We start from the raw sequence: 14,012 nt of genomic DNA on the forward strand, positions 1-14,012 counted from the left end.
TGTACATATATCGTTAAAGTTGACTCAGTTACATACAGAATATTTAAAGTAATGAAAGAAAATATCTTAAATAAGAGTGAAATAATGATTATTCATACAAAATTTATTAGTTTTACACCACTGTTCTTCACTGTGGATTTATGATCCTGAAAACTTCTAACAGTGTAGTTATAATGCCAGTGTATCATACTAGGTTTATTACAGCTATGTTGTGAGGTCTGAAAAATAGAAACGGAAAAACTTCTTGATTTCATTATACTTAACCTTCTCTACATGGACATCTTTTTTTGCACATCTCACAAGGTTTTTAGTATTACATTCAAAATTTAATTAAACTACTTTATTCTTATGGTTAAATAAAAACAGTTGGTTGACAGCAAGAAAAAAAAAGACCCAGATAGGTACTTTATTTCTTGTTTTTCGTGTGTATTCTTTATTTATTATAAAAAAGTAACTAAAATGTAAGAAGTAGAAACTTTTTAGGTTAGATTAGGTAAAATGAATAATAATAATTATGAAAATTTTCCATGAGGTATGCTTGCAAGCATCTTATGATTAGCCTGTTCATTATGTAATTCTATAGGGTGACGTGTGCTCCATGTTTACAATTGATTTACAAATTTTATGGCAGGAATATCGGATAGACATAGTTCAAAAGACAATCTATATAACAAGATTCAGTGTTCATGTGTGTTTGTGTCACGTAACTCCTCCTTAAACTGCTGGCTGCACTGACTTTTAGGTATACCAAACAAATCATTTTAGCCTCAGGGTTTGCACAAATGTAAAATTTTTCACTCAACCCCTTAGGAAACCTGGGTATTTTGTGAAAACACTTACTGGGATTTTCCAAAAGTGAACCCAAAATTTGGCATTAATTTGCATTAGAGCACGGAAATAAGTTGGCCTATTAATTACCATTCATAACTTGGTTAAAGAAATTAAACTTACATCATAGCAGCAATGATCTTTTAACTGAAAATGTGCAAAACAGTAGTTCAAGCATTAAATTTGCATTATAGTGGGTCTGTGTGGGCCATAAGTCCATGGGTTCACTAGTAAAACAATAAAGTTTAAATACAAACAGATGTATACTGTTACGAGTTTAAAGCTGTTTAGGATAAACAAATGTAGTTTCATGTTACAATTTGAAGTCATTCTAGAAAGGAAAAAGGGTGTTTCAGACTTATTTCAATTTCTTGTGACTATGAAGTTGGTTTTAGACATTATGCAAATGAAATTGGAAAATTTTGAATGATGAAAAGTATTTTAATCTTAAAATAAAGATTACTTTGCACTTAGAGCAGTCAAAACCCTGATTCCATATGCTTATGGACATATTTTTAGTAAAAAATACTTAAAGATTCTGATTTTCTTGTCTACAAATGACTCTTAATAACTTACTGAAACATTTGTAATTTCGTGAAGATGCACAAAATACATTAGAAGCTATAGTATGGAAACTCCAAAGGTAATTTTGTTCAATTTTTAGGTCGAATTGACCAAATCTGTTGCAAGAGAATTAAATAATGCACCTAAGAACACAATATCTGGTAAGTATCATAATTTTTCTGGCTTTCTAAGTATTTGATAAGAGCCGTTAAAAATTCAGCTAAGCTCGTTGAAGTGTTTCTTGTGGGAATAAAGTTTAAACTGGAAGCGAAATAAACAATTCACTATACAGAAAACAACATAATATAATATGTAATTTGTAACAATAGTACTTTAGCTTTCTATTTATAAATAATATAGATAGTATTAAACATCAGAGAGAACTTGGCAATTCGTGGAAGAGAGGATGTGATAGGCGTGCATGGCAAGAGAGGTATTATTTTCTACTTTCTCCTCACTTTCACAAATTGCCAGTAGTTCTCTGACATTTAATACTATATCATGTATAACCAATAGAAAGCCAAGGTTTTAATTTATCAAATGGTGTATTTTATTATGATGTTTTTGTACAGAGAATTGTCAGTTTCTCTTTCAGTTCAACCTTTATTCCCACAGGAAACACGTAGATGAGCTTAGCTGAAGTTTTAACGACTCTTGTCGCATAATTAGAAAGCCAGAAAAATTTTAATAATTATGGGACATCTACTTTTTGCACTTTATTATTCTGTGTTCTTTGGTGCAATATTTAATTAAGTAAAAAGTTTAGTGTAGTACTACCATTGGTATAAAAAAAAAAAGTAGAGCTAATTGTAATCAACAGTCAAAAGCAAAGAAAAAAATCTAGGTAAGTACTTTATTTCTTGTTTTTCATGTGTATTCTTTATTTATTATTGTAAAAGCAAATAAAATGTAAAAAGTAGAAACGTTTTAGGTTACATAAGGTCATATTAGGTAAAGAATAATGATAAATTTGTACGAGGAATACTCGAGAAAAACTCATGAGTAACCCATGCATTACATAATTTGATAGGGTAAAGTGAACTATATATTCTCCAAGTGACATAACTTGTGTGGTGGGATTTTTAGTTAGAAAGGTTCAAAGGGCAGAAAAACAGTAACATTTAAGTAGAAACAGATGTATATGATTATGAGTTTTAAGCTATTTATGATAAGCAATTGTAGTTTTATGTTACAATTTATGTCATTTTAGAATGAAAAAATGGAAATTTAGATTTATTTCGAATTTTTTACTGGTGGTTAGGAGGTCAATCAAATTGACCAACCTCCTATGAGTTACAGAAGAGAAAATAACATAAATTATAAAGTTTTCCAAAAAAAAGTTTGAAATTTATTTAGGAGGTTTTAGAGACTATGCAAATGAAATATGACAATTTTCATATGAAAAAAAAGTATTTTTATTTGTAAAATAAAAATCACTTTGCACTTGGAGCAGTCAACACTTTGTCTCCATATATTCACAGAGATATGTTTAGTGAAAATACTTCATCAAAAATTCAGAATTTTTTGTCTACAAAAGATTTAATTGTTACTGAAAGCTTGCAAAATTGCATGAAGATACACATAACATATTGGAAGTTATAGTATGTAAACTATAACAGTCAATTTAGGTCACAAACTCTGTTGATTCTACTGAGCTTGTAGTGAGAGTGTTAAATTGTGAATGTAACTGTAAAACAATGTAATGTGCAAAAGAGCCATGCATGTACTTCAAGGTTAACATTCATTGTTAATGAAAATGTTTAATTAAATTTTGAATGTAACTCTGTAAAAAGTTTTACAAACATGCTTTGGTCGTCACATAGAATTGAAATTGTCACAAACTTTAGAAATAGTTTTAGGGTACAATTCTTGAAAAAAATTGCTGTAATTGTTACTTTTTTTCTTTCTGAAATGATTTTTCTGAAACAATGTTTTTATTGTGACTAAAGGCATTTCTTACCTCCTGGACCATTTTACTAAAATAACCTTTTAAGTTTATACAATCAAGTTTACTGCTCTAAAAATACAACTTTTGTACATTTTTTGTTGAAATATCATTGTACATAAGTCACTGAAGAACTATGTTAAAAATCAGAGGTTTATACATACAATATTGCAATAGAATTGTATCATGTTTAAGTACATTATTTCAGTATTCTTAGTGAAAAAAAAATCTGAAATGTTTAGAAATATTTCTTATATATGTTTTCAGTATGACTGCATCAAAATTATTTCTTTATGGCTGGTACAGGATAAGCAGCTTCAGATAATTCTTCAAACATTAAATGTTAAAAAAAATTTATATTGTAGAAATTGCTTTCGTATAATAGTGTTTAGTTGTAATTATTCTTGATTTCAATGAATTATTCAGATTCTTAACTAAATGAGAAAAATTATGAGTTATACAAAAGATATTCTGATATATTAAACTGTGTAAGATTTATAAAGGTTAAAGGTAGTTGATTAATTTAGTCATTGATTGTTTAGGCGAATGCTGCACATCCCGACCAGTTTGAGGCACCAGACAAAGATTTTATGATAGTAGCTCTGGATCTGCTCAGTGGTCTAGCAGAAGGTCTCAATGGTCACATGGAACAGTTGGTTTTGTCCAGCAATATTATGCAGCTTCTGTTCCAGTGTATGCAGGTAAGTCTTTTTTAGGGCTAATTATTGATCTAATGGAAGGTCTTATGGTCATACAGAGGTGTTATTGTTGTAGTGTGTGCAGGTAAGTCTTGTTTAGGGCTAATTATTGGTTTAATGGAAGGTGTTATGGTCATACAGAATTGTTATTGTTTTAGTGTGTGCAGGTAAGTCTTGTTTAGGGCTGATTATTGGCCTAATGGAAGGTCTTCATGGTCATACAAAGTTGTTATTGTTGTAGTGTGTGCAGGTACGTCTTGTTTATGGCTAATTATTGGTTTAATGGAAGGTGTTATGGTCATACAGAATTGTTATTGTTGTAGTGTGTGCAGGTACGTCTTGTTTAGGGCTGTTTATTGGTCTAATGGAAGGTCTTCATGGTCATACAGAGTTGTTATTTTTGTAGTGTGTGCAGGTAAATCTTGTTTAGGGCTGTTTATTGGTCTAATGGAAGGTCTTCATGTCATATGGAGTAGTTATTTTTGTAGTGTGTGCAGGTAAGTCTTGTTTAGGGCTGTTTATTGGTCTAATGGAGGTTCTTTGTAGTCATACAGAGTAGTTATTTTTGTAGTGTGTGCAGGTAAGTTTTTTGCCCATGATCTGTTTAGTGAGGTGCACACTAACTTATCATACTTAACTTGTACAAAAGTTATCCTTACCTGTTGTCATGTCATAGAAGAATACTCATGTAGCTTTAATGAGTAATATGAGTGCAAAGTGCTTTTCATCATAAGAATAAAAATACTTCTTTTGACCTTACAGTTTTCATATTTATTTAGTTTGCATAATCTCTAGAACTTTCTAAATGAATATCAAAAGTTTCTTTAAGGTAAAACATTATATTTGCTATTATGTTTTCCATCCTAATGCTAACTGTAGCTTAATCATCAATGTACAGTAAAATGAAATTTGAAAAATTATGAAATATAATGAAGCTATCTTTGAAGCTATCATTTTGAGAGATTTTTTATTTCTTCACTTCTTCAACTGTTTACCTTTTAATGTATAGTTTATTTTAGTTTTATGGTTTTACTAAGTTAAGTAGAATATTTATCCCTAGAAAGCATCACATCACAGTGGAAACACATCAGGTTCTTGTATTGCAAGATGTGAAATTGTGCAGTTGCACGTGTAGCTAAATTGGTTTTTCTCTAAGTAGCTTGTTGTTGAAACAAGAATTTGAGTACTTTTAAATTGTGCATTTTAGAAGATAAATAATACATAAGTCACTACAATAGAATGTCTAAAAACAATTAATTTAACTGGTTTTCTAATTAAACTATAAGTAGGTTAAAAAATCATCAGTGCTATGAGCATCAACTTTGTTTATATGTATATACTTTGTCTGGACTAATATCTCCTGTTGCCAGATTCAAAAGGATGGTTGCAAACTTGAAATAGAGTTTAAGCTCTTTCTGTAGGTTATAAACATGTATGTTAAATAAGAATACATGCATTTGGAAACTGTCTTGAAAGTTAAGGATAGATGGGAAGGACTTCTGTTGTGGGTTGGGAAAATTTATCGATATCTCAGCAAATGGAGAAGTTAAGATGTTGAAATTGTACATTTGACCCTTTCATTATTTATAAATAGTGTTAATATTATTTAGACAGTCTATGTGCTGTACTGTTAAAATTATACAACTTAAAAGGGGGAAGAATTGAGAGTGCATGCCCATCATGTGAAAAGAAGAGTAAAGATTGAGAATTTTTTTAGTGCTTTATTTTGAAGTTAAGGAATTTAAACTTAGGCATATAAAAACTTGAATTATAAACTGTTTGGATTTTAACTTTGTTGACCTACATTGATAATAAAATTGTTTCAATTTGAAATGTAAACTAAGGTATCTGGATATGCACAAAAGAGCCAGGTCTGCACTTTATAAATGATTAAGCTGATTTGTATTAGGACTGTTTAACCCCCACTCCATCCATCTGTTGCACACACACACACACACAAAATAATTAGATGCTATATGATGTGGAAAATCAAGATAGGGATCAATATATTTCTAACAGTTAGTATTTTATCAAGTAAAACCTAAAGATGAATAAGTAAAAAAAAAGTTGTAAATGCATTATTTATAGGTGAGACTACAGAGCTGCATGATGATGTTGAAACATTATTTTATTTGTGATATATATACTAAGTAAATATTACATTATTCTAAAATATCATTCTGATACATATTTAAGTAAAAATTTGTTGAAATAGAATTTAAATATCAAAATTTGATATGCAGGTTTGCAGAAAATGCCTGAAATTCACACACTGGTTATGATAGTATTAAACAAATATCTGCATTGAATAAAAACATTTTTAATTAATTTTTATTTGCAGTTTTATTTGTCTTGAATTACACATTGTTTTTTTACATACAGGATCCAATACCCGAAGTAAGGCAAAGCTCCTTTGCTCTTCTTGGTGATCTCAGCAAAGCATGTTTTCAACATGTAAATCCATGTATCTGTAAGTTTATGCTTGTTTCTTTTCTCAGTCATGAAAGTTTTTTGCTTCTACTTGACACATTTAAGTGTCAGTAGTGTATTGACATTAAAATGTAATGTATGACATACTTTTACTTAAAGATCTATAGATTGTTTTTGTTACTGATAAAACAGATGCCAGTAAAAAAGGAATGCTGTTTTTTGTCATGTTGTTAGTGAAAAAAAAAGGGGGGGGGGAGTTGGTGTCTTTAAGTAATTAAAGAAAATGTGCAATTTATGAAGTTGCGATGGGAAATTATGACATTTATTTGAATTTGAAATGTTTCATGTAAGCATAAAGTATTCGTACTGTCTGACCCTGTAATTCACAATCAAAATAGTAGCTAATGGTTTTTATTCACACATAATCATTTGCAGTAAAAAGTGAGAAATCTTATATTTACAATAATGCAAGTTTATTAGAACACCTCAATGATTGTCATTTTATGAGCTCTACATATAAAGTAGTCAATGATTTGCTAAAGGAATTAGCTTGTAATTATTGAAAATTTATGTTACAGAAACTAGTACAAAATTAGTACACAAGTAGTGTTTAAGTTTCTTTGATGCTAATGTTTTGTGTGGCAATCTTTGGCATCACTGACAGCCTGGTATCTTTTTGGCATTGTGTCTGTGTTTTCTCAAAGTATCCTGTGTATTTGATTATTTTTTCTTGAAGCTGTTTCCATAGTATTTGTTTAGTACAGTTTGTACTTTTCCATGCAGTACATTAATGGTACGATTTGTTTTATGGAGCTAAATTCTGGAGGTATCCAGAGCTTGCTTTTCTTTGCCAAGTATGATCAAGATTTCTTGGAAGTGTGCTTGGAATCATTATCTTCTCAGAATATGAAATTTGGTTCAATCAGTTTTTTTCTAGAGGGAATAACATTATGACTAATATACTATAGTATTTATGCTTATCTATGTTCCATCAGTTTTTTGAAGATAGCCAACACCATTTGCAGATATTGCACCCCAAACAACCACAGAACCTCCTTCATACTTGATTGTTGACAAGGTGCTTCTTTTACAGAATAACATTGACTCTTTGGTGAACATATACATGCTGGTTGGAACCAAGCAGTTCAGGTGTAGACTCATCTGTCCAAGGCACCTTGTGTCATTCCAAAATCAGGATACATGTTCTTTTCCAAAAGGTATTCTTTTTGCACAGTAAGGGCTTTCTTGCTGATACTCTTCCCCAAAGGCCACATTTCTGCAGCATTCTGGAGACTGCTTATTCAAACTGTGGGTTTTTCAGGGAAACAATTTTTAGGTGTATATTATTCAATGAGCTTTTGTTTTTCTGTCCTCTTGTCTGATGTCATAGGCTGGGGTTTCCTCGTCTGTCTACTGTGTACTACATAGTACTGGAACAACTAAGGTCTGTTGCATTTTTCTTAAACTACAACCACCATCATGTAAAGGGCATTTTAATTATCTTCACTATAGTATTTTCATGGTAACATCTCATTATGTACACTGTACTAAAAATGTTTTTTGAAAAAAAAATCCTTTATATACACATGTACCTGCATTAGAAATTTTTGTTTTTGGTGAAATATCTCAAATTTTTGATAGTGATTACTGGAACAGAAACTAAAGGCAGTGTGTGATAGTAATTAGATCAGACATCTTGAAGAGTTTTAAAAAATCTTCTGCATTTAGTCATATGTGGTTATATGTGTCATATTTCTCTTAAAATTAATTAAGTCTGTAGCATTTTAAACTGCAATGGTTTTATTTTATAGATTCAACAAATCAAAACTACAGGAGCAATTGAGGTTTTCTGAGACATTTTCAGTATATACTGTATATGTATGTATATAGATATAACTTGTATGATAATTATGCCCAAACTGTCTTTGGTGAAATTTGTCATAATGGGTTGACAAATTACAAGCAATTTCATTGTTGTATTCAGTAAAATATGTAAAATGAAATTAAATCATTTGATTTTTTTTTTTTTAGCCGACTTTGTGCCTATCCTTGGCCAGAATTTGAACCCAGAGTTTATTTCTGTCTGTAACAATGCTACCTGGGCCATTGGTGAAATATCTGTGAAACTTGGTAAGTCATGTGAGTGTATCATTTATCTTCTTTAAAATTAAGATAAAATAAGCTGTAAGTTACCACTGGATGTAATATATCCAATGATTCATAAATGATAAATGTTAATCTTGTTTCATTTAAGTGATGCAGAGAACTCGGTTTTTATTATTCATGTTCAAGTTTTGATTTAATGTCAAAGCACACTGATAGCTAAGTTTATAATTAAAATAGTTGTATGGGAAACATTAGGTATAAGCATTACATACTCTTCCACAGACTTTAAGAAATAACAGGAACAATATAAAGACATTGAAAAGCAGTTGGATGATTTACTAATTTTTAAGGGAAGGGGAAAAGTAATCTTTTATTCATCTCAAAACGTTTGAAATTACTGATATCTTTTGTGAAATTTTCAGTTTCTCTTTATTAAGATTATTATCTGTGGAGTTTTTTGATTTAGGAAACAATTGGATTATTTATGCCTAAGTGTATTGTGTTTTAATTAGCTATAGTTTCCAGAATTTTGTAGGAGATTTCAAGAAGACAATTTATATTTTTATACCTATTACTAACTTATATTTGTGTACTTTATTTAACCTAAACTTCTTTTTTATTTAATGGGTTAAATATGGTTGCAAGACACATCAAATACGGAACTGTTTATCCCTGTCTCCACGGGCATCTTTCTCTGTGCATGTCATGAGGTTTTAGTGTATTACATTCAAAATTTAATTAAGCTACTTTCTTTTCATGGTATACTAATAAACAGAGCATAAAAATGTAGCTAATAATCCATATTTTAATAGTATATAAGTTTTAAGCTCTTACTTTTATAAGGCAGTATTTAAAAAAAAAATCTAGAATTTCCCCTAGGTGAGAATTGTGACATTTGCTCTCTAGGCATCCCCTCTTCTCTAATTTATTTACCAACTCTCCAAGATGTACAAAATTTAACATAAATTACTAATTATAATATCATCATCACTCAGGCAAAGTATAATTTTCATAGCCTTCAACTGTATTTGGTTACAGAGCCATGAAATAGACAACCAGATCCCTTCTGCCGTGCCCACCTGTCATATCCATTGGTTCTCTCTTACAATCAATACAATATAATTTATAAACAACAGAAAGTCAAGGTTTCCATCTGTGAAATTACATATTATATTATGTTGTTTTCTGTACAGGGAATTGTCAGTTCTCCTCCAGTTCAAGCTTGATTCCCATGGGAAACTTGTGGATGAGCTTAACTGAATTCCTAATGGCTCTTGTCGCAGTTAGAAAGCCATAAAAATTGTGATAATTATTGCACATTGTCTGCTTTTTGCCCATTATTATTCTGTGTTTTCTGGTTCATTATTTAATTAAATAAAACATTATCTAGTGCAGTACTACCATCAATATAAAAAAATAATGTAGAGTTAAATGTCATCAATAGTTGACAGCAAAAAAAAGAAGACCCAGATAAGTACTTTTTTTCTTGTTTTTCATGTGTATTCTTTATTTGTTATTATAAATGTAACTAAAATGTAAAAATAGGAAACTTGTTATGTTATTTAAGGTTAGATGAGGTGAAATAAATAATAATAATAATATAATAAAAAATTTTCACGAGGTATGTTCATGAACAGCTTGCAAGTATCTCGTGTGTAATGTAATTTGAGCTGCACGTTCTCCGAGTGATTTACAACTTATAATGGTGTGAATAGCAATTTGACAGGGTTCAAAGGGCAATAAAACAATAAAATTTAAGTATAAATAGATGTATACTGTTATGACATTAAAGCTATATAGGATAAACAAATGTAGTTTCATATTACAATTTGAAGTCATTCTATAAAGAAAAAAGAGTAATTTAGATTTATTTTTTGGTTGTTATGAGGTCAATCAAATTGAACAATCTTTTATAAAGTTAGGTTAGAGAAAATAACAGATAAAATATAAAGTTTTACTGAACAGAAAATGTTTGAAATTTATTTAGGAAGTTTGAGAGATTAAGCAAATAAATTTTGAGATTTTAGAGACGGAGAAAAATATTTTTATCTTAATGCAGAAATCACTTAGACTAGTATATAGAAAAACTACATATATTCATGGACAAATCTTTAGTAAAAGTTATTCGTTAAAATTTGATTTTTTGTGTACAAAAGTCTTGTAATGTTTACTAAAAGTCTGCCAAATTTTTTGAAGATACATAATGTGCATTAATAGTTAAAGTGTGGAAACTGTAACAAGTACAAAAGAGGTTACGAGGTTGTTGATTCGAACAACATCAATGCGAGAGAGTTAAAAGCATAAAGCACAATTCAAAATACAGGGTGTACACAAATGAATGATGGGGTTTTATAAACAGATTGGTAAAAAAAAAACAGATTCTAACTGTACATTGAACTTCTGTTTATTTGATTCACCAACTTCAAAAGTTTTTGTAAATGGAGTTTTATCCATTTCAGAAGGTTTTTAAAATGGTATTACACAACTTCAGTGTGTGCACCATTAACAGCGTGGCACACATCATATTGAAAATCAATTTCTGTACATACTCGGTCAAAAAATCTGGTGTAACACTTTCAATTGCTCTAGTGATGCTTTGTTGTAAGTGAGCCAAATCAGCAATCTTTTCACTGGACACAGTATTCTTCACATGGCTCCACAGAAAGAAGTCAAGAGGCATGAGGTCGGGACTCCTTGGGGGCCACACAATTGGCCTGTTTCTTATGATTCATTGGTTGGAGAATCTGACATTCAAAGCCCTGCAAACAATCTTGAACTACCTTCATATGTTGTTTTCATGTGGTGGATCTTTGCTGTACTCTCTTCTAAATTGTTGTTGGACCAACTTCATCGACTTCAGCTCAGCTAACCACAGAATGCACGCCACCTTTTCTTAAACAGTACTCATTAGAATATAACCCTGCAACACGAAACACTACGTTTAACAAAACTGTATGGGTACATAAATAAGTGGATATGCATATAATGCTGGGTATTGTAATAGCGACATAATGGCAATGTCACAAAACCCCACCATTCATTTGTTTACTGCATTATCTTCTAAAAGCTGTTGGGCTAAAGAGTGAGGCCTTTTTTAAACATTATAAATCAATGGAATTGTGAAAATTTTAACACACTATATGTTTCATTCAGTATTTGTTGTTGTAGGTTCTGAAATGAAGCCATATGTTCCAATGGTATTGAATCAGTTGGTTGTGATCATCAATAAACCAAACACACCAAAAACATTGTTAGAAAATACAGGTATGTGTTTAGTTGTATTATTAAAAATTGAAGAAATATGTATAAGTTAGTGCTAAAATCTTGTTTGTTATTTTACCTAAAAATTCTAGCAGCTCGTAAAAGCATTATTATGTGAAATATTTCCTAGTTGGTGCTGTCTTCGAAATGAAAAGTTTAAAAATAGTTAAGCCATGCTAATCACATAATTTTGTTATATGATATACATTAACCATAAATGTTTAAAATATATGACATAGGTGAACATACATATTTAAACGAATTCAGGAGATTTATAAAAATAATTGCAATACTGTTGTGACTGGTATTAATGCTTGCTTTTGTTTTGTATTTTTGGTTGTATTGGGTTCATATGTTGGTAAAAAAAATTGAAGATTGATAACATTCCATTTTGTAAAGAATTCAATATTTTATTATATGCAGTTAAATAACGATGAGTAAAGTTTTAAAAAATATTGCTCTATATTCCAGATTTTTTTATTTTATTTTTTAGGCCTTCTGATAAAATTTTGTAACTATTTTTATAACCATTGACATTTATAAAATGTTAACCTTCTCATTCACCAGACATTATTCTACTGACATGTAAAAGCACTATAATCAAAGAATTCTAAAGCAAATGTGTATACATATATGATGTACCTCATAATAACAGATCTTTAATCCTAAAATTGTGAGTTGATAGTACAGAAATTGCCATGTTTCAGTAACTTTCAAGAAGGGAAATTGCAGTAGACCAGTGTCTGATACAAAACTTTGTAACGTTTTTGGGGTTCAATTTGTTATGAAGTATGTAGTGAAACTGGTTAGTTGAGGTTTGGGGTGAAGAAGATTTTACTGATTCTTGAACACCGCAGATTTTTAAACCCAAATACCATTGTAATTTGAATATGATCAGTCATATTTAAGTCTGTCAATCACCTGCTGAACTGAATAATTAATCAAAAATAAAATAACAACAACTTTTGTAGTAGGCAGTTTGATTTTAATAATTACAAGATTTTGACTCGTGGTATTGAGTCATAATCTTACTTGATGACTGAATACTATGGGTCGAAACATTGTATTAAAATCTTAACTTGCCTACTGTAAAAGTTGCCATTATTATATTTTTAATTAATTAAAGTAGTTTATTCTTACTATTTCTTTTGCTTTGCAGTTTTCTTGTCCTATTTTGATTGGATTCTAACATTTTTGAGCAACCTCTTTCTGGTCAATTTAACTTCAAGATTGTGACTGCAAACATTCTCCAGTATATATCTACTAGTTTAGCACTGAAAATAGGTGGGGGCTTCATTTTCAACAGGTTTCTCTGTAAGAGGTGAACTGATGAGCTCAAAAATTCTAATACAAAGTTATTGTCAAAAAGCAATTTAACCCTTTGCATATGGGTTAGTCATTTTACATAACCTTGATAATCGTGTAGCTGTGTATGCTAGAACTGAAGTATCTTCACAAAATTTGACAAGCTTTTAGTAAACATTTTAATTAAGTCTTTTGTTGCCAAAAAAAAATTAATTTTTACAGTGAATTTTCGAGGTCTTTAACTGGGTCAATCAGATTTTTATGCTAAGATTAAAAATATTTCTTTTCATCTTAGAGTTCTAATATTTCATTTGCATAACTTTTAGAACCTCCTAAATAAATATCAAGTTTTTTTTAGGTAAAACTTTATATTTTATTTGCTATTTGTTATCAACCATAACATTATAACTAACTAACTCATCAGTACAAAGTAAAATGAAATTTTGAAAATTATGAAGTAAAATGAATAACACCTTTTTTTCTTTATAAACATCATTTTGGGAGAATTTTTCAAATTTCCTTTACTCACAGTTTCAGCTGCTTACCTTTCCACATTTAGTTTAATTTATACTTTTATTGCCTGGCATGTACAACACAGTTTATTCATCCATGAAAAACAACATATCACAATAGAAACACCTCAACAAATTCCCATACACCTAAATATCATGAAATTCTGTACTTGAACACTAGCTTGCTAAGCCCATGTTTTTCATTGTTTAAACAAAAATTCATGTCTTTCAAGTAATCATTTTAAAACATAATACATAAATCATTAAAACAGTTTGTCCAAAAACAACTAAGTTATCTGGCTTTATAATTAAGCTATAAATTATAATTTAAAATGCTATTTTAATGCTATGAGCATAAGCTTT

General features: G+C 29.9%; 1 protein-coding gene across 1 annotated transcript in view; it reads left to right on the forward strand.

Annotated features, from left to right (window-relative positions):
* Positions 1–14,012, forward strand: part of LOC106470105 (transportin-1-like) — a 57,715-nt gene that overhangs the window by 32,162 nt on the left and 11,541 nt on the right. The window contains exons 14-17 of the mRNA XM_022398676.1: positions 3,880–4,038; positions 6,418–6,505; positions 8,497–8,595; positions 11,740–11,835. Of these exons, the coding sequence (XP_022254384.1) occupies positions 3,880–4,038; positions 6,418–6,505; positions 8,497–8,595; positions 11,740–11,835 (442 nt within the window). The remainder of the gene's footprint in view (positions 1–3,879; positions 4,039–6,417; positions 6,506–8,496; positions 8,596–11,739; positions 11,836–14,012) is intronic.

Source organism: Limulus polyphemus, unplaced genomic scaffold (genome assembly GCF_000517525.1).
Source record: "Limulus polyphemus unplaced genomic scaffold, Limulus_polyphemus-2.1.2 Scaffold3824, whole genome shotgun sequence".
Lineage (NCBI taxonomy): Eukaryota > Metazoa > Arthropoda > Merostomata > Xiphosura > Limulidae > Limulus > Limulus polyphemus.